Here is a 20,773-nt window from a genome sequence, read left to right on the forward strand (position 1 = left end):
TAGCTGCAGTCCAGTACTCGCCTAAGTTCTCTCACTTAGAGACTTAGCTGCAGTCCGGCACTCGCCTAAGTTTGAAAAAATCCTACCGAGTGGAGAGCAATCCTCCCACTCGGGGGCTTAGCTGCATTCCAGCACTCGCCTAAGTTCTCTCACTTAGAGACTTAGCTGTAGTCCGGCACTCGCCTAAGTTTGAAAAAATCCTACCGAGTGGAGAGCAATCCTCCCACTCGGAGGCTTAGCTGCGGTCCAATACTTGCCTAAGTACAAAACACATCTCATTCCTCAAGGACGACGAGGGGCAGGTCGACTGCCACCTTGTCCTGGGGAGCTTCGCCACAAATACAATGTGCGCTCCGTCCCACTCTGCGATAACAGGGTGTGGGTCGACCGCCATCTTCTCCTGGGGAGCTTCGCCACAAATACAAGACATAGGTCGAATGCTTCCCTCTCCTTCGGAGCTGCGCTGCGAATGCAAAAGTTGTCTCGAATGAAGAATGGGTTCACTCGGCAGGAGATTCATAAAGATATTCAACGGTAAACCAAGTTCGGGTAAATTCCAAAGGTTCCAAATCACAGATCGAAGTGCTCGGACATGCAGCCTGAAAAAGTTTAATGGTTACAAAAACCACTCGGCATTCCGAGGAAAATTTAAGGTGGGATATAAGAGTTTGTTCACTCCGCGGGAGGAGGGCTGGCAGGCTCGACGAACTCATCCAGGTCGACGCTGTCGGCTATCTGAGTGGCTGCAGCGATGAAAGTCTCCATAAAGTTTCGGAAGTCATGCTTATGGGTGTTGGCGACCTTGATTGCTGCCAGTTTGTCCTGTCGCACCTCCTTGTAGTGGACACGAACCAAAGACAGAGCCACGTCAGCGCCACACCGAGCAGCAGACTTCTTCCACTCCTGCACTCGGTCGGGGATTTCATTTAGTCGAGTCATCAGGGACTCAATGTCATTTTGGAGCTCAGCCTCTGGCCAAAGTGCTGGGTCAATCCGCGACATGGCAACCTTCAATCGAGCTAAGTAGTCCACGACACTGTCGATGCGAGATTCCAGACGGAGCAGATTCATGGCAGTTTCATCTTTCACGGGAGAGTTGATTGGATCCAAACCAGGCTCGATCCGCCTAGTCTCCTCTTCGAAGTTCTGGCAAAACTCTGCATTCACGATCCAAGGATAAGTCAATTTTCGTACACTGAGTCGACTCAAAAAAAGTCAGTCGGAACAGAATGTGCACCTTCAAGCTTGATGAACAGCTTCTTGGCAAGACTTCTCAGATTACTCTCTAGATCATCCCTCCTGCGAGCAATGCCTTCCATTTTCTCGCCCTGGATGAGATTCGCCTTCTTCCAGAGCGAGCACTCCTTGTTGGAGTCATTCAGAGCGGTCTTCAGCCTGGTATTCTCTTCTTCCAACTGGCCGACCGAAGACAGCTTCTGTTCGGCCAGAGCGGTCTTGTCGTCATCCTCCTTACGAGCAGCGGCCAAATCCTGATCCTTCTTCGCCAGAGCTTCTCTCAGTTTTTCTGCAAATAAATGATGATTGATTCAGAAATGGCGGAAGGGTACTCAAGCCTAAAACTGACCAGTTGACAAACTCGTCTTACCTGCGGCACCGTCTCTGACCTTTTGCAGCTCTGTCCTGGCCAGCTCCAAGTGAAGGTTCAGTTGAATCTGCTGCTTCTCCAAGTCAGCAAAGCGAGCTCCAAGATCACAAGATTTCTGAAATCAAAGGGGAGAAGTTATTTTTACAGCAAAAAAAACAACAAAGACAATAAATACTAAGACTACGGTCGACTGCCCGCAGTCCACCATAGTCTCGGGGACTACACCCAGTGGGTGCACTTAGCGTGCCCCCACCGGTTCTGATCCCACTCGACCGGTCCGCCGGAGTCGAGTGAGGGGAATAAAAAGAGAGAGAGAAAAAGTAGAACTCAGACCACAATCGACTGCCAGCAGTCGACCGCGGTCTCGGGGACTACACCCAGTGGGTGCACTTGGCGTGCCCCCACCGGTTCTGATCCCACTCGACCAGATCGAGTGGAAGAGATAAACTACCAGTTCGGTTTATACATTCGGCAAAATACAAAGACTACAGTTGACTGCCAGCAGTCCACCATAGCCTCGGGGACTACACCCAGTGGGTGCACTCAGCGTGCCCCCACTAGACCAAAAATTCAATCGACACACCTAGTGGGTGTACAGACGCAACGGTTTTCGGAAAGAATCTTTAGGTAGCATATCCTAACAAAACAAGTGGCGACCAACTAACCTGAATGTTGCTTTGGAGAGCCGAGCTGGCATCATAGGCGGCTTGGCTGGCGTCCCGCACCGTCTTCATCTTCTCCATCATAATGCCCGCTTGGCGTATGGCTTCCTTAGCAGCATTCACCTCGTCCTCCGGGACATGATGGGTCGCAAAAACTGAAGGTAGTTCGACAGGGGCCTGAGCAGTCGACGAAGAAGGCAGGGCACTCGACAGTGGCTCAGCGAAGGTAACAGAACCCCGATTGACGTCGCAAGTGTCCTGAACAACTGGTTCCGCCCTCGGCGTCGTCTGTAGCGCCCCGCCTGCAGGAGCTCGCCTATTTTTCCTTGTCGAAGGCCTCTTAGGCTCTTCATCATCATCAGGGAGGTCAATAACGTTGGGAGCTATGCAAAGTTCAATCGTTAAAGTCACATCACCCAATGGTACGCGTTGCAGTTGAATCAACCAAAATAAAGACAGTATGGCAGGGATCATACCCGGATTAGAAGTGACCGCGTCCTCCATCACCTCATCTTCGTCCCTGTAAGCTGAGGTCCCGGAGGTAGCAGCGCTGACAGTTCCAAAGTTCGTCCAGTTAAAACAAGAAAAACAAACAGCGCAGAGCGTCGAGTGAATGCAAAGAGAGGCACTCACGCGGAAGCGACGGGGATATCAATCTTGATTTTCGGCAACGCCTTCCGAGTCTTCGGCTCTACAACTCTGGGGTGCTTTGGCGCCTTCTCAGTCGGGGTTGGCAAAGAGATCCGAGGGCGCTTCAAAGACTGACCAGCTGGAGCAGTTGCCTTGTCACGGGCACTCGGCCGTTCTTGGTCAAGCTTGGATCGCCTCTCCCTACGAGGAGGCGACTCGACTTCTTCTCTACCGCTTGAGCCGTCGCTCCCTCCATCCCCTTCACCATCGGAAGTCCACTCGCCGCTTTCGCCGCCACTCGCCTCGCCTTCCAGAGCTTGCTCCTGCTCCCCGTTGGGCATTGAATACATTTCAATGATGGCCTGAAAGAAAGCAGGTAGATCAAAGTCAGTCGACGCAATATAGGCAGCTACGCGAGTGAATTCAGATTACAAGCAAAAACTCAGAATTAGACCTGCTCGGGTGCGTGGGACTGGTCGAATGGAGGGACTCTCCTGGCTCCCCTGGGATTGTCCTTATTCCCAGTAATGCCAGACAGCCACTTCTCCAGTGTGTCGTCGTCGACCTCCTCCGGGTGGATCCGAGTGGAGTCTTCAAGATCCGAATACATCCACATCGGATGGTCTCGGGCTTGGAGAGGCTGGATGCGCCGCTGAAGGAAGACTTCCAAGAGATCCATACCAGTGACCCAGTCGCGAAAAAGCTGGACCACTCGGTCAACCAGCACCTTCACGTGCGCCTTCTCCTCCGGGAGCACCTTCAAAGGGGAGGGTTTTTCCACTCGGTCCATGGTAAAGGGAGGGAGGCCAGTCGATTGCCCCGGCGTCGACTGGTCTTTACAGTAAAACCAGGTCGACTGCCATCCGCGAACTGAGTCGGGAAGAATCATGGCCGGGAAGGAGCTTTTCCCTCTCATTTGGATGCCAAGACCCCCACACATCTGGATCACTTGGGTCCTCTCGTCACTCGGATTAGCCTTTTTCACTATCTGGGAGCGACAAGTGAAAATATGCTTGAAGAGACCCCAGTGAGGCCGACAACCCAGGAAGTTCTCACACAAAGAAATGAAAGAGGCAAGATAAACGATTGAGTTGGGGGTAAAATGATGGAGTTGTGCCCCAAAGAAGTTCAAAAACCCTCGGAAGAAGGGGTGAGGGGCAAGGAAAATCCACGGTCGACGTGGGTGGCAAGAAGGACACGCTCACCCTCCTGAGGCTGCGGCTCAGATTCCTTCCCCGGAAGCCGCGCCGAGTCGTAGGGGATCAGCCCCCCTTCGGCCAAGTCGTCGAGGTCTTCTTGGGAGATCCTCGAGTGGATCCAGTCGCCCTGGATCCAGCCCCTCGGCAGGCCGGACCGCGAGGAAGATCCGCCCCGGCTGGTCGCCTTCCCCTTCGACCTCGTTATTGCCTTCTTTGCCCGCTCCAGAGCCGCCGTCTTCTCCTTCCCTATTGTCGCCGGCGAGACGCGTACGGTGCGGTGGCGCTGGGGTGAGAGCGAGCGCAGCGGAGGGGCATGAGGAAGAGAAGAGGAAATGAGATGCACTGTTCGGGAGACTCCGGTCCGGCGCTTTATATCAGGCCGCTTCCGAGTGGCTGACGGGTAGGCCCAGGCGGCTATGTCAAATCCCGTAACGACCGCGCGCGCGATACGTGGCGAAAAAGGTGGCGCGGGGATCGAGGCGGCTCCGCTCTATCCCATCCAATTACTGCGGCCTCCCCCGTCCCGCGCACTTCCCAAAATTCGGATCCCGCGAAATCTGCACGCAGCAAACAACTGGTCAGACCAAAGATCTCCTCCGCACCATCACTCGGAGCCCTACAAGCGAAGAAACTCACTCGACGAAGAATTAAGAATGGATCAAGGCGACTGAAAAGGAAGTTGTTGTCATCACTCAGGTCCATTGATCCGGAACAAGATATGCTCACGGCATGAAAAACGAGTCGGAGGGGTTCTCAACTCCTTCCCCACTCAAACCTCAATCCATTCGGGGGCTAATGATGAAGCTATGTACCTAGGGTAGGGTCATGGGCCTGTCCTAACCGCTCTAGCCAAGGACATCTCTAGAAGAAACCACCTTTCAATCGACTTGGAGGTGTTCCACTCGACAGACTCGAAGACGCTCGACCAAGAAACAATCACTCGACCAAGATCCAACCACTCGACGGCCAGGAGACCTGAAGTCACTCCGCACGCTAATGGTCGGCCATTAAATAGCTTTTATGGTCATCATAGCACTTTATTACTAGCGTTACCAGTAACGCTCTGCCTTAATGTACATTGAACCCTTTGTAACGTGGGCTGGCCGGGGTCCTGGCGCACTCTATATAAGCCACCCCCTCCTCCGAGACAAGGGTTCGCACCTCTGTAACCCATATTCATATAATCCAGTCGACCGCCTCCGGGCTCCAAGACGTAGGGCTATTACTTCCTCCGAGAAGGGCCTGAACTCGTAAACCTTGCGTGCTTACAACTTCCCCACAGCTAAGATCTTGCCTCTCCATACTTACCCCCGTACACTACTGTCAGACTTAGAACCACGACAGAGGTGCTGTATGTTCGGTACATGGATCGCGAAGATGTTCGACTACATCAATCGCGTTACTAAACACTTTCGCTTTCGGTCTACGAGGGTATGTAGACACACTCTCCCCTCTCGTTGCTATGCATCTCCTAGATAGATCTTGCGTGATCGTAGATAAATTTTTTGAACTACTGCGTCCCCCAACATGCATATGATTCAACTATGTCAACATTGTTCGGAGATCACACTAGTGAAAGTACAGGCGTGGCGGGCATGCCCGGCATGCCCGGACGCGCCCAGGCGCCCCCATATCCGCCTCATATTTGGGCTGGATATGGGGGGTGCCGGTCAGCCCGGACATTTGAGGGCCATTTGAGGAGCCTGTCTGGGTCAAAAATCGTGCCCGGGCGGCCCGCCCTGGCGTATGAGGCGGGTTTAAGAGGTCCGGTTGTAGATGCTCTAAGGCGGTCCGGCGACGGCACCTACAGAAGAAGAAGGAAAGCGTGAGATATTTTCTTGTAGATAACTTTATGACTTACCGAAGAAGATGAAATTCCATCAACTGCTTTGAAAGAAGCAAACTTTGAAAATAAGCGTGAAGAGTTGAAATTGCTTTTATTGTTTGGGCTTGCTAAATATTAGTCGATTGATATTTAGGGAAGTCTCAGTCGACACACTTAAGTTGTTGGATCTACATTGCTTTACGATTCATGAGCGTTGGTTGTCTCGTGTCATGCCGGCCCATTACGGTGTGACAAACCTGTTTATTTTTTTCATTTTTGTTTTTTCTTTGTGTTGGGCATGGACCCACAATGGATTGGGCATGATGGAGGGTCTCTTTGTCAATTGGCCCTTTTTTTTTTCTGGCGTGTGAGAAATCTCATGTTTGTTAAGCTATACTTTGTTTTTTTAGTTTGATGGTTTATTTCTATTTTACTATTGTTTCACTCAAGATCAAACAAGTCATTCTTATACGACTTCTAATTCATATGGCAATTTATAGAAAATACGATGATTTTTCATTTTTCATTTTTCATTTTCCCTTCTTCCTTTTTCATTGTTCTTTTTTCCTTTTCCCTTTTTTGTGTCCTTGTTTCTACGTTCATGTAGAAACCCTCCTCCCACACTTCCAGGGGGTGTTTTCTCAATTTAAGTGGTTTCTCACACATTCGTGATAGTTGCATGTCGATTGAGTCCTTGAATTGTTGATATTGACTGCAACTACACTATGTAACACATATACACAACTGCAGAGGTACAAAGTGTCTGCAACTTATAATGGAGAGGAAGTGAATATTTGCGTGTTTTTTCGTTTCTATGCCATTGGTGACGAAGGGCGGTGACAACAATGTCTTTGTTTTCCTTTTTAGGGATTGCCAAAACACAATCGATTGAGTTTAAAACATAACTGCAATGTGTTTTAAAATGTCTTTGTTGCAGTCACTGAGGAGGAACGACCAGTTGCATACCCCTGGATTGCAACTAGATGTGGGCATGTCAACTGCAACTGCAAGCGATGCAACGCGCCCCACAACTACTAGAGAGAGCCAGGAAACCACATGTCCACATAAATGAGTTGCAACTGCATGTGACATGTTGACTGCAACTACACTCTATGGGTCAGTTCTTTTGGGTGGCTTAAAACATAAGCTGCCTCTCCCCAGCTTAAAAAATAAGCCGCTCCCAAAATTCATGGAGGCTTCTACATTAGTAATCTCATAACTAGTTCAGAAGCCCCAATAAATAAGGGAGGGGGCTTATAACAAAAGCTAGGGAGGAGGCGGCTTATTTTTTAAGCCGCCAAAAGAACTGGCCCTATAACACACATGCACTAAAGGGGAAAAGGGGACAAGGAGGAGCCTGACAAGGCGTGTGTTTCATTTTCTATCCTTTTTTCCTTTCATGTTATTTAGTTTATAAATTTGCTGCTTTGTTTCAACCTTAGTTACTTGGCTTTCGACACCGTGCTAATCCTTGTAGATATCAAAACAATTAATTTACATAAGACCCGTGACAATTTGTGTGCGACTGAATCACTCGCACCAAGACTTCAAACCGCTTTTCATGAAGACCAATACGTTTGGAATATTTGCACAAAGACGCTACATAACCCTGTGTGTCTTGCAGGCCATCAATAACATAATTAACAAACCTGATAAACTATGCCACAACTCGATGCAAGGCTATATAGTGTATTTGTGAGTGTGAATTACTAATATTGATCATAAATTATTAGTTATTTTAGCAATACACCACGTCTTGATTTGCCTTGTTGAGCCTGCCTAAGGGCATGGGCTCAGCTCATTGGACCTTCGAGGCCGAGCCAAGTCTTGCAGAGCTTTGAGCTCACGTATAGGGAGCTGGGAGTGGGCTGACCCAGTAGCCATGTGGTCTCACCATGCTGATGTCACAGTCATTTTTTCACTTCTCATTGTATTTTGAAAAATATTAAATACATGTATTGTCAAAAAATAATTTAGTTTTATCTTTTAAATTGTTTGCCGCACATTAGGAAAAGTTCATGCAGTGTAAAAAATGGTAGATCAAACGGTTTTAAAAACGTGTGTACATTAAAAAATGTATGCGCCATTAAAAAATCTTCACTTTTCCGAAAAAATGTAGGTGAAAATTTTGAAACGTTTGTTACTATGTAAAAATATGTTCATGCAATTCAAAAAATGTTGCTTCGTCCCATTCAAAAAAAGCATGTTACATTTTAAAAAGGTTCACGTGTTTCAAAAACATGTTTCTGACACGTAAAAATATATTTATACAAATATAAAAAAATGTATAGATTAAAAAGTATGTGTGTCGCTAAAAAAGTTTCAACATGTATTTTAAAAATGTTTAACACTTATTTTTTTAAATCATTTTAGATGTATAAGAAAACTTTACAATGTGTAGGAAAAAATAGATATCAAAACATATATCTTAAAAAGATATTAATAATGTATTTGAAAAATATTAAAATTTTATAAAAAATCCTAGTGCATACAGGAAATATATAATATGTATAAAAATTATACATGTGTCGTAAAAAGAAAAAAACTAAAGAAACCAGTGAAAATGAAAGAAAGAAAACCAAAAGAGGAAATAAAATAAAGAGGAAAATGGGTGAACACCCGAAAAACGATGCAAAACAGTAGAAAAAATGATAAAAAAATCCCAAATAACTCACGCGCAACTATAGTATTGAATCAACCGAGTAGCACTACGCTGTAAGCGATTTTTTAATGGTAAAACAACACTACTTTATTTAAACTTCAATGTTTCAGGTAATAGGAAAGTGAGCTCGAGGCTCAAGAAACCAAACATAGCGCCCTACTGCATAGTAGTAGGCGAGTAGCTCCCATAGGTAATCGATGGGGTTCCCCATTACAACCGCGTTATTCATGACGAAAAGTGCACTGTTGAAACTCTACAACTTGATCTCCGGTCTCCTTTAGAATCATGCAAATAGGCTCCATGATGGATAGATCCCTGCAACTCATTAACGACTCTCATATAGTCGAATGTGATACTAATAGTATTTACATGCAGGTCCTCAGCTAGAGATACTGCCCCTTGCATGCCAAAGCCTTGAGCATCACTGCATCCGTAACACCCTCAAATACCACTACAGAAGCACCAAAAATGGTTTTGATCATCTCGTCACTTCCACCTCACTTCGGTTGGCCTACTTAACAATCGCGTCATCCGCATTTAGCTTCGCCATTCCCAACCCTGGCGCTTGCCACTTAGGAATCGTTTGGTTTACTAGCACAACTAGCTTAGCTAGGCCAGGTTAATCTAGCCTGTTCCGGCTAGAGTCGTCGAAAGCAAGGCTTAGTGTTTGGAAAGGCGCAAAATTAAAGCGTTAACCGTCAAAGATGTCCATGATTGTGTGTTTGCCAGTGCGAGAGAGCCGAATTGGCTCACCTCCCTCGGCAAGGTTTTTCTGGCAATTAAAAGCTAGATTGACACGAGAGGCTAGCTTTATTTTCCTAACCAAATGAATATTCTTGCGAGGCAAGGCTAGGAGCTGACCTTGCCTAAGATCCAAACGCACCCTTAGTAACTGGCCGAACATGCCCTTGCCTGCCCCATGTTTCCCTCGCAGTACTTCCATATGATCCCAACTCCTCAAAAGATGTAGGCGAGACCTATTGCTACCGGCAACGTCGCAACGAGCGAGAAATAGCATTTGCGTTGAGTTTGGGCTCATCTCGTTGGTTCACTGGCCTTAATGGGCCGTTCGCCGTCAGCCCGACTGCGCCCTGCCCCCCTCTCTCCGTGGACCGTGGCCACTGAGAGCGGCCCGCTTCAGCCTGGGTTGCCAGGTACAACAACCGTGCGTGCCAAAGACTCCCCGCCGTCTGCCGCACAGCACGCCCTCCGCGCCGCCACCGCCCGCCTGCCTCCCCAGGCCATGTCATGACGGCGGTCCGACGGTGCACCGACCTCTCTTCTCTCCCCTCCCCCGCGCCCCTCCTCTCCCGCCTCAGCTCCGCGGCCTCGCGTCTCCTCCAGGTCAGTCACCACGCCGCCTCCTCCCCCATGCCCGTCTGGCATTCCGTCGAGCACCTCGCCGGCGGCGCACTTCAGCAAAGTTTTGCCCTGTCTCTAACCCATCCATCGCCCTGCTACCTTCAGATGAGGAAGTACGGCTCGAGGAAGGAAGACGGCGGTCGTCTGCGGAACGGGCGGTCCAGCTCCGCTTCAAGGCCAGGTAAATCATCTATGCAGCTCGCCTTCCGCAGCTGTTGTGCAGCTGCACGGGTAGCTTGTTCTCGTTTAGCTCCTGTACTAGTACTTATTATTATCACATTCTCTCTGCACTGGTTTTTGGTGTATGGGAAGCACCCAGTTGTTCGTTTCGAGTAAAGATGTTCAAGTAAATCCTGACAAACAAATGTAAGCCATGTATGTCTATGCAAATCGACTTTATCAACTGTTATTCATGTGCAGGATTCATCGATCCTTCGTCGTGGAAATATTTTGACTCGAGAGCCGTTGGAATCCCCGCGGGCGCTATACCTCGCAATTGTATGACTGTTCTACAAATGCTGAAACGAAAAGGTGCATACAAGTTGCTTGGTTATTTATCCCCGTTTCAAAGCTAAGAGCTTGGACACCACATTCATGTCATGCTTTTTGCTTATTAACTCACCACTGTGCTAAAACATAAGAATGTATGCAGTACTCAAGGACAAAGTTGTTTTACAGGATTTGAAGCTTATCTTGTTGGGGGATGTGTGAGAGATTTGCTACTCAAAAGGGCACCTAAAGATTTTGATGTGATCACCACTGCAAGTCTCAAACAGGTTTCAGTTCATTCAAAGATCACTCATGTTTCTTATTTCGAAAAATAATGATACCATTGTCCCATTGACGTGCTTCTGATTCTTTTCAGATTAAACAACATGTTTTCTCACGTTGTTTCATCGTTGGCAAACGCTTTCCAATATGTCTTGTTAGATGGCGTGGTTCATTATTTGAGGTTTATTATTCATAGGAACATTGGCATTTTGGATACTGGTTCTTAGAGCATTGTTGTCTAACCCTCGTTTGCTTATGTTGTCTTTTGTTCTTACAGGTTTCAAGCTTCAAAACAAATACGACTCAAGTGAAAGGAAATGAAAATGTAAACTGCTCAGAAGAGACAGATGGCCATGATGAGGGGGATATTCTTCTCTGGAAGGATTCATTGAGAAGAGACTTTACAGTAAACAGGTAATATGTTCTGTACGAAGTCTTGTACTTCAAATGCTCATCAAATGCAGTTTTTGTGAAATATCATGGGAGCTAAATTACTAACATTGTTTAATGCTTGTATGGCAGCCTATTCTTTAATCCATTCAATTACAGAGTTTATGATTATGTGAATGGAGTAAAGGATCTAAGGAAAAACAAGGTAATAGTGAGTGAGAGTCTTCTCAGGCAGATTCAACCATGTCCTCGTCTACTTACCCTTTTCCTTCTGCTTAACTCCTTAAATCATCAATCAGGTGTGTACAGTGATTCCTGCCCATGTTTCTTTCAAGGAGGATCCTGGTTGGTGTTCAAGAATGTCCTTGATTTGTATTATTATTATCTATCCAAGACAAATTTTGATTCTAATTTCTTTCAGCCAGAATTTTGCGTGGCTTGAGAGTTGCTGCTCGCCTTGGCTTTCAGTTTTCCAGCGAAACTTCTACTGCAATACGTGATCTTTCTCCATCCATCATAGATATCGACAAGGTTTATCTCCCTGAAAGCGATGTGCAAACATATATGTTTTCTCGTGTATTTTCTCTTTACGTTGATGACCTCATTTATTCTGCAGACAAGGTTGGCTATGGAAATGAAATATATGCTATCTTATGGGGCGGCAGAGTCTTCGATTAGATTACTTAGAAAATATGGACTTCTCGATATTTTGCTGCCTTTTCAGGTAAGTTGAGCAACGCGGTCTCGTTGCTAGACAAGTAGATTTCTGGTCGTGACCACTTCTCTTCCAGCTTACTCACTATTGAATGCTCTTTGAATTTTAGGCAGCATATTTGTCAGATCAGTTAAAGGGCAAATCTAGTGACAGAGGGCTGATGCTCATGGTGAGTAACTGAAATGTGCCATGTTGTGTGGAAAGTTGGATTCTAAATATATTGCAAAATTTAAGCGCACACTTAACTCTAGCTTTGCTATTAGTGTGGGTACATATTCATAGCTGTCAAAATGATGGGGCTGGCTTCGTTGTCCTGAGGTATTCCTCACCTTGGCAAAAGATGCTTCCATCAACACTCTATATTAGGTCTCTAGTCATCTGCAGTTACGGGCTTGTGGGGCTATCAACTGGGTTTATTTTTTAATTAGATTGACTTATTGCACATCCCCAGTTTCTTTATTGCTGGGTTATTTGGTGAAAAGAACTGTTTTCCTGTGCACACGTCATGGCACTGGCAGAGTGTTGCCAATAACTAGATGATGTATCTGTCACTTTGACATCTTTCTATACTTTAGAACTACCACTTGTCATGTTGCTTATTTCTGATGCTTTCTAAGTTGGTATTATATTTCAGCAGTACTTGATTCCCTTTTCAAATTGCTGTTGCCATGTGGGTGTCCTTCCCGTTAGTTCATGTGAAATTTGGATTTTAAGATTATGGCTTAATATGTTGTCTCATGCTGTTGATTTCACTTGTGCAGAATCTATTGGCTAATCTTGACAAGTTTTTCTCCGCTGACCGCCCATGCCACTGCTCTTTGTGGTAAGGGTCCTTGAGTGCTGAAGTGCGTGTCTCGACTTGACTGTGTTTACGATTATGGGTTTACTCAAGTTATACCAAGGGCAGTAAACCATACAGCATTCCTTTGTTTGTACTTGCTAGTATTAAATTATGCTCCTCGGGAAGTGCTGGTGCTGGATATACCAAGTACCAACCAGACAAGCATAAAGTATAGCTGATCAGGCTTGCACTGCCGTGAGTGATGCAAACCTAAAGTGGTTCTTTTATAGTTCCTTAATCTACTGACTGATTTCTAGTAAAACTAATATACACATTTGCTGGCTCTGTTAAGGGCTGTTTTATCAGCATGGTGGGTGTGTACTTTCGTAATCTGGTGGTTGTTCTAACATTTGTTATCAGCTCATGTCATATTACTAATATCATCACTTTAATTCCTGGGTTTCACATTAGAAGATAATCACGGTTTTGCTATATCACCATATTTATCTTCTTTACATTTTGGTATACAGTTTATTAGGCTATATCATCATAATCATGGCGTATTATTCCCTCCGTCCAAGTTTATTAAGCACCCTAGTATTTTGGATCAAACAAACTTTGGCCATCTAAATATAACTCACAACATATGATTTATGCTACAAAAAGTATGCCATTAGATTTGTATTGAAAAAAAGATACCATATAATTTTTGTGACATATATTCATACGTATTTTATTAGTTAACTTTATGGTCAAAGTTCAACACTAAATACAAGGAGGGCCAATAAACCCAGATGGAGGGAGTAGTTTTCACTTTTCAGTCTGGATGAGTAGAGAAGACAAAGTGCATCTTCTTAGATTTACTTATGCCAGCCTGGAAACTTACATACTTAACGTAGTTCTATAATATCTGCAGTACTCCGTACCACTGTCAGTGTGCATTTACGTTGTCCTCTTTTGTGCCTATACTAGCACCCATTATTCTGAGTAGGCAAACTGTTTTTTCTGTTTCTTTATTTGACAACCAAGTAGCATATCTTGACCCAATTTTCAGTCCTCGGTATGAATATTCTTTGTCACTCATGCTCCGGATATTTCATTCACTTGATATTATTTAACAGGCTAGCGCTGTTGGCATTTCACAATGCATTGGTAAATTCTCCACAAGATGCCCAGGTAATCAAGGCTTTTGCTGCACTGATGCATTTTGGAACATGGGACAGTGCCATCGAGTTCCTGAACGAAGATGTTGGAGCACCAGTTACATATGTCCCAGAAGCTTTTGGGCGTTCTGGGGCCAAAGTGGATAATCTTATGGAACGGACATCACATCTAGTGTCACTAGTCAAATCTTCGGTTGATACATTGACATGTTTAAATACTCTCAAACAATCAGTGGTCAGATATCCGGGGGCATCACAATTTTCAGGACTTGTAAGTACCGCTTTAGCGTATCCTAATTCCCAACCATGCATCTTCACACCAGCAGTTCTTACATTTTTTTATTGAATTTTCTGTTTTCCTGTTCTGGGGGCAACTTATGTTATTTTCCCGTTTCCAGGCTGAATCAGCAGTGCGTTTTATGAAGCGCTTTTTAATTGCATTTTAATATTTAAATAGTTATTTAGATTGTTTCTGTGCTCTCAAATATTGGTATCATTTTATTATCACTTCCAGACGTTTCTGTTTTACTGGGCAAATAGAAAAATAGAACAGTGGTTGGGGCTCTTATTGATGTCACTTGAATCAATATTGCCTAGCCACTTAAGTTAGCACACAATACACTGCTGAATCTCTGCCAGTTTTAACAAGAGAATATGCATGGATGTAGCAGAACAGTCGCTATATAGTTTAGTTAAATTGCTAATTGCCTCGTATATTTGTTCTCAAGTCAGTCGATAATCATCATGCATACTAAGATTTCTCGTGGGTCTGTTCCCAGGTTTTTGTATCAGCCAGGGAGAAGGGCAGAGTGTTGGGGATATTTAACGGCCTTGATTCTGACCTAACTTCATACGACAAGAGAAGAGGGTCACATGGGATTGACTATAAGTTGCTGGAAGATGGAGTTACTGCCGAGGTCCGATTTGTTCTCGGAAAAGTGATCATGGACACCATGAGTGCTGAGTCACCGTGTGCATCCACCGATGATGCTGCTGCTTTGCCAAGGGCAGCGGCGGATGTTACTGATGCAGACCATCGTCCACTGTCCATGTTATTTCGTAGTGGTGAATCAGAGTGAAGCAGCAACACCCCATCTGTTTTCGCTGGTAAGCACATTGAAGCCCTCAGATTTGATGGCCTGAAGTTCAGGATGGCCAATACGAACACAATGCTACGATTCTGTCGGTCACTGAACTTACCTTGGGAGGATGCCCTCCTGGTTGTGCAGAAGATCAAGGGTAGGCTGTAGACAAGATACATGTAAGGTTTATCTTGTTTAATTTCTTCCGTTTACTAGGCATGTAAGTGACGTGTGCTAGAGTTAGAGTGCTGTCAGCATGTGGTTGCATTTGCAAAAATTCAATAAGAAAGTGAGCTGATCTTAGGGAAAACGGAACTCTCCGTTTTTATCAATTGCTTCTATATACATGCGAAAAATGAAAGGAATGGCAATCTACTGCTTCAGTTGTGATGATTGTTGTGAGGTAAAATGTTGCTGCCTCCGTTTCGAATTATAAGATGTTTTAACTTTTTTTCTGAATCTGATCTATATAGACGCGTTTTAGTATGTTTGTCCACTCATTTTTAGTCTGTATGTAGTCTATATTGAAAACATTGAAAACATCTTATAATCCGAAACGGAGGTAGTACTAATTTCTCATCGGAATTCCATTGGTTAGTTTTGCCTAAGATATATTTTGACTATTTTTGTGGATTTTTTAAACAGATAAAGGGTAAGTGTTGGAGAGGTGCAAGAAATGAACAGGAGGAAAAATGAGAGAAGACGAGAAAACCGAAAAAAAATAAAGTACCTAAACATAGATAAGAAAGCTTAGGATGGCACTTCAACAATTTAGTTCCTGCGATAGTTTCGGTCGTGCAAATTTAGTTTGAATAAAATTTACGGTGATGTTATCTGGGGAATGTCAGCTGGGAAAGGGGTGGCAAGTGAATGCATTTTTCTATCAGTTTTGGTTGTAAAGCGAGATCAAACGGTGACAGTTTTAGAAGAAAAACGCCCTTCTGTAAAGAAATTGACATCGTTGTTCTAAAGAAAGTGCCACCCCTCGTACAACTAAAACCGTCACCAAAACATTCGCAAATGCCAACCAGTGAACGTGCAGTAGCTAAGAGGGTCCATAAATTTATTCTTAATGTATGTACGCATATTTAGTTTAGAAGTGAATTTGACTATAAACAAATTTGGGAAATGATTATGATCGGCCGGCCAATCTAGTGTGGAACGTCCGCCGACACGTGGCCTACTGGAACACGCGCACGCCTCAGCAAACTATGACTGTGCAAGTGCGCGGCGTGGCAAAAAATGTTGCTATAATCTTTGCGATATGGGTCTTATTGCACAAAATTAGATGTGGCGGAGGTTTTGCAACAAGAATCTTGTTGCAGGAAATTAGAGAAAAGAAAATTATGCAATAATGGTATTGTTGCGGGAAACTAGAGAAGAGAAGATTTTACAACAGAAGTCTTCTTGCATGAAACTAGAAAAGATTATTAGATGCATCATGAAATTAATTTTCATATGATATAATTTTTTTATTGTAGATGTTGATATTTTTTCCTACAAAGTTAAAGTTTGACTTTGACCAAATATACGGACTAAATAAAATGAAGGGAGTGTTTTCAAGCCTCCGGTAGGGTCATAAATTTAACATGTGAAATTTGGTGGACATGTTATGTGTGGGCGGGATCCGCATCCTCGAGCCGTCTGATTTGTTGATGGAGCCATCATATAGTTTCTTTCATTTTTTATCTTTTCTACAACAAGACTCTTGTTGCAAAATTTTGCAAGACCTTTGTTGCAAAATCTTTTATCAATTTTATATTATGAATCTTGATATCTTCCCCTAATCCCCTAATAATAATATAATACTTTAATATTAATCTCTATCTCTACCTCTCTACCTCTCTATCTCTACCTCTCTATCTCTACCTCTCTACCTGTACCTACTAATAAACCACGCATTGCTTCTGGTCATCCGTCGCGCATTTTTGCAAAAAAGCCATTGCACTTTCTAATATTCAACCCGCGGTCCCTTATTAGGTGAGAAAACCCTTCGTTCTGACCATTGTTTTTGCAAGAAACCCTGTAGTTTCCTGTATTGAACCCGCGGCCCTTTCAAAGTGATAAAGCGTTCGACAGCGCGAGGAAGACGCGCGGATCCGGGCGCGGCGGATCTGCCGGCCGGTGCGGCGGCTTGCTCCGGTGGCGGCGGCGATGTCTTGCTCATCCAGTTAAAGAGAGAGACAGGGTGTGAGGGGGAGAGGAAAGAGAGGAAGGCATAGAAGGAGAAGTGTCGCAAGATGAGGGAGGGATCTCGCGGCTGGTGCGGGGGCTTGCTCGCAGCGGCGTCCGTCTCGTCCAGAGAAAGAGAGAGACAGGGCATGAGGGAGAGAGGAAAGAGAGGAAGAAAGGAGAAGGAGAATGGGCGCAAGGTGACGGAGACGGTCGCTGGCGGTGGCGCCTCCGGTGACCGGCCGGCGGCAGGGCGACCTGCACTTGGAGGAGGAGAACTGCGCAAGATGGATTCCAGCACCCTCCTACTCATATAATGGTGAGACCTCCTTCCCTCTCTCCCTTCCAGAGCCATAGGCTAACGACAAGGACAAGTCCCTGCTCGAGAAAACAGCAGGGAGCAACATGATTCACGGTCTAGATTAGAACAACACTGAACTGATATATTTTTTGTAGTACAGGAGCTTCAAGACAAAGGGCATCAGGCTTCACGGCAACACATTTATCTATAACTTTCTCCCCAAATCTGAAAGTATTTGGCCCCTAAATTCTAATTCTCATTAGAAAGTCAGAGTATTTGTGGAATATGGTCTATGAATATTGACAAATTTGATTGCAGCAGGGGCGACAAAGTTAGTGCAGTCCTCACCGTGCACATATATTTCAGGGTAAAATCAAACTTCAGTTAGAAGGACATGATCAGGCAGGAGATTCATGCAGCATTGGATGTGAGAGGCCCTAAATGCATTTAGCATGTGAAAAAATGTGTTTAATATTGTTCCAAGTTGTTACCTTTCGAAAAGAGAACGCAACAGGGATAATTTTTTCTTCGAAGCACGAGTTAACCACAAGGAATCTCCATGCTTTTGCACCGGGTGTGAAATCAACTTTGAAAAATTGACATGGCTATTGTTTTTGCTTTTCCTGCTCAAGACAACAAAGGGATTGTTCAGGCTGATTTGTGTTTGTGCAGACAGACCTCAAGGAACCTCTGCCGAAGATTTACGTGGTGAAGGACTCGAACTGTATCTCACGTCCACTCGGCCACACCTGGGTTGGCTGCCAACAGCCCTCTGATTGAACAACTGCTCCGTCTATCCGAGTCTCTGTCGGTCGACTGTTCTTCTCGGACATCACCATACAGCTCCTCAGCAGCAAACTCATGTGCTTCTCCACCAGAATCAATTCCCGAGCTGTTGATATCCCCTATTCCTCTAAGGATATGCCCATGGTAATTTTTTCCACAAGACGAGTGTTGCAGTATTTGTATGAACTGGAGTACTGTACTGTTGCAGTAGTGTACAACTGTACATACATGGTTTGAAAATCCTTTCTTTTTCAGTTATATATTAGAATGGAATTTGTACGGCTTGGACTGCATTTTCACAATCAATATGGTGTGTTCAAGTAGTGTAAATTGTTTAACTTGCTTTTTGGCCAGTATCCCGATATATGTGGATGTATCGTTGCTTTTTACAATCAATTTGTAATGTTGCTTAATGTACCGTTTGGTCTGCTTTTTTGGTCTGTATCCCTGAATCGACGCCCTTAAGCTCCTGTTGATTTCTATAATTCATGAGCACATATGAGCATCAAAAGAAAATATCCCATGATGAAACGTGAGCAAGTCTTGGTGAATGAACTGATATTTTCATGCATTACAGGTGAAGCAAAAAAAAATCAAGCTTTATAAGCTCCGCGGCCTCAAGGCCAATCCCCAGGTTGATGCCACCGCTACTGACTTTGCCACATCCCTATTACAGTTTAATTTTTAATTTATTAGAGAAACTGGATCAGTGCTTGGGGCTGGTGTGCTACGGTTGGTTTAGGCATGTGTCCAACAAGGCGGCGGCCACTATAAGATACTCTCCTGAGTTAGGACGGGTTTCGAATTTGCTGCTATTATGAGAAAAAATAAGAGAGAAAGGAATGTGATTTTTGCTGCTACTATATGATGCTTTGTTGTTACTGTTTTCTGTTTATTGTATCGACTGTTTGTCGTGTGAACTACCCATCAGATTTAGGCTCGGATGATTCAGATAGGATGGAAGATGCGTAGGAATCGTCTGTGACATTCTCAATGAATTCGATCCCTCGCCGGCGAGCTTCATCATGTAAGACCTTTAGTAATTTCATTCAAATTTATCTAGCAACAATTGCATGACTCTAGACCTGAACAATTGCACCCTATGAAAAAAAGATTACACACAATGTGGGGTTGGTGTAGATGAGACAGGGGTGGGCCAACAATCATTACAGGTCGGTCGACCTGCCACAGGACCGGACATGTTCGAGAAAACTCAATCCGATGGCCGCATGTGTCGTGTCTTCTCTTTCGACCTAACTTGTTATGTGGACGTAGTTGGATTTTTATTTAGCTAATCTGTGCTTGCTGAAATTCTCATATGATGCATGCGTTCATGGATGAGAATGTGGATTAATTGATAAATTCAATGAAGAGTATATAGGGGAAGAATGTTTTATAAGATACGAGCCTTCTTTCCCTAAGGGTTGCTTGGTATTTCTGCTTTTTAATATTGATAACATAGGTGCATATTCTTCTTAAATCTGAAACATATGTGATCTTAAATTGTTTTGCATAATCTAGAATTTAGTTCATGGGCTCAGTTTGTACTTCGCCGTTCTGGTGAGAATAAGAGGTATTTTTAACTATATACTCACATATATTTGAGATAAACATGGGATTGTCAAAGTAGTCATGTAAAGCAGTGGTTACTCAATACAGTGGATAGTAAAAGTTCGTTTACACCGATATTAAGGATGGTACATGCATCAAGTGTAGATGATACAAGGATAGTGCCCACAATCATTACAAGTCCGTCAATAGACGAGGCTGCAGGAAAGAGCTCGCGAAAGTAGTGTGCTAAGTGTTATTACCAAGCTCGTCACCTTAGGATTCATCATTCATCGTGAATAGGCGGACAACTTGACCACCATCGGCGGTAGTGATGAGGAGGAAAAGCCGCAACGCTGATGGAGCGCTAGGGACATGTCATGATTTATTTTTCCCGTGGCAACGCACGGGCTCTTTTGCTAGTATATATATATATAATAATAATAATAATAATAATAATATAATAATAATAATAATAATAAACCGCGCATTGCTTCTGGTCGTACGTCACACATTTTTTCAAAAAAGCCCTTGTGTTTTCAGTAATTAAACCCGCCATCCTATTTTAAGTGGATTATAGGAGAAAACGTTTCGCTTATGCAAATAACACCCTGTAATTTGGTATTATTCAACGTCAGTCCGGTGAGGAAAACAGAGATGCAGACGGGATAGAGTGAATGCAAAGAGTAGTCCCGTTCACTGTCGCTCCCGCCGGCGACGACTGGCTTGCCCACGCGGCGGCCCACGCGAGCAAGGCCAAGGGACGGCCCAGACGGTCGATGGTGGCGCTGTCATCGTTGTCCTCACGCATGTAGACGAGGCAGTGGGGAGGGTGCCGGCGCTGGTCGCAGGGGAGGCCGAAGGGCGTGGACAAGCCAGATCCGGGACGCAGGACGGACACCGGCGGCTTGGGGACATGGATCCCGCAGATCTGAGCAGCGGCTGGCGAACTCGGAGGCGGCGGTGGCGTGAAGACAACCGTGGTGGTGGTGGCAGCAGCGGCGAGGCTCCTTGCGTGCTCCTTCTCATGGACAAGGGAAAAGAGAAAGAACTGAGAGGCAGAGGAGAGAGAAACGAGGGAGGAGGAGAGGCGCGTTGGAGCTCCGGTAGCGGGCGGC

General features: G+C 44.9%; 1 protein-coding gene and 1 long non-coding RNA gene across 4 annotated transcripts; both read left to right on the forward strand.

The window, feature by feature from the left end:
• Positions 1–9,739: 9,739 nt before the first annotated feature.
• Positions 9,740–15,303, forward strand: LOC123105810 (poly(A) polymerase I). The gene is made up of 14 exons (XM_044527961.1): positions 9,740–9,928; positions 10,052–10,127; positions 10,367–10,477; positions 10,625–10,722; positions 10,812–10,898; positions 10,995–11,131; positions 11,240–11,312; positions 11,407–11,452; positions 11,529–11,638; positions 11,724–11,831; positions 11,932–11,991; positions 12,584–12,645; positions 13,725–14,037; positions 14,546–15,303. The coding sequence occupies exons 1-14, from the start codon at positions 9,833–9,835 to the stop codon at positions 14,843–14,845; spliced, it is 1,677 nt and encodes a 558-aa protein (XP_044383896.1). The 5' UTR covers positions 9,740–9,832; the 3' UTR covers positions 14,846–15,303.
• A 1,576-nt stretch (positions 15,304–16,879) lies between these two features.
• LOC123105811 (uncharacterized) lies at positions 16,880–18,970 on the forward strand. 3 transcript variants are annotated; one of them, XR_006451008.1, is made up of 3 exons: positions 16,880–17,339; positions 17,482–18,251; positions 18,685–18,970. It is a non-coding gene; the product is annotated as an uncharacterized lncRNA (long non-coding RNA). The 3 variants fall into 3 exon arrangements; XR_006451007.1 differs by lacking the exon at positions 18,685–18,970 and having other exon boundaries at positions 17,477–18,559; XR_006451006.1 differs by lacking the exon at positions 18,685–18,970 and having other exon boundaries at positions 17,482–18,559.
• Positions 18,971–20,773: the final 1,803 nt, after the last annotated feature.

The sequence above is a fragment of the Triticum aestivum genome, chromosome 5A (assembly GCF_018294505.1).
Source record: "Triticum aestivum cultivar Chinese Spring chromosome 5A, IWGSC CS RefSeq v2.1, whole genome shotgun sequence".
Lineage (NCBI taxonomy): Eukaryota > Viridiplantae > Streptophyta > Magnoliopsida > Poales > Poaceae > Triticum > Triticum aestivum.

What these genes read in the sequence shown, in the direction of transcription:
- LOC123105810 (XM_044527961.1), top strand. Translation starts at nt 9,833, where the DNA reads ATGACGGCGGTCCGACGGTGCACCGACCTCTCTTCTCTCCCCTCCCCC. An exon ending in CAGCTCCGCTTCAAGGCCAG is followed by an intron (nt 10,128 to 10,366) that starts GTAAATCATCTA and finishes ATTCATGTGCAG; the next exon opens with GATTCATCGATCCTTCGTCG. An exon ending in CCATCATAGATATCGACAAG is followed by an intron (nt 11,639 to 11,723) that starts GTTTATCTCCCT and finishes TTTATTCTGCAG; the next exon opens with ACAAGGTTGGCTATGGAAAT.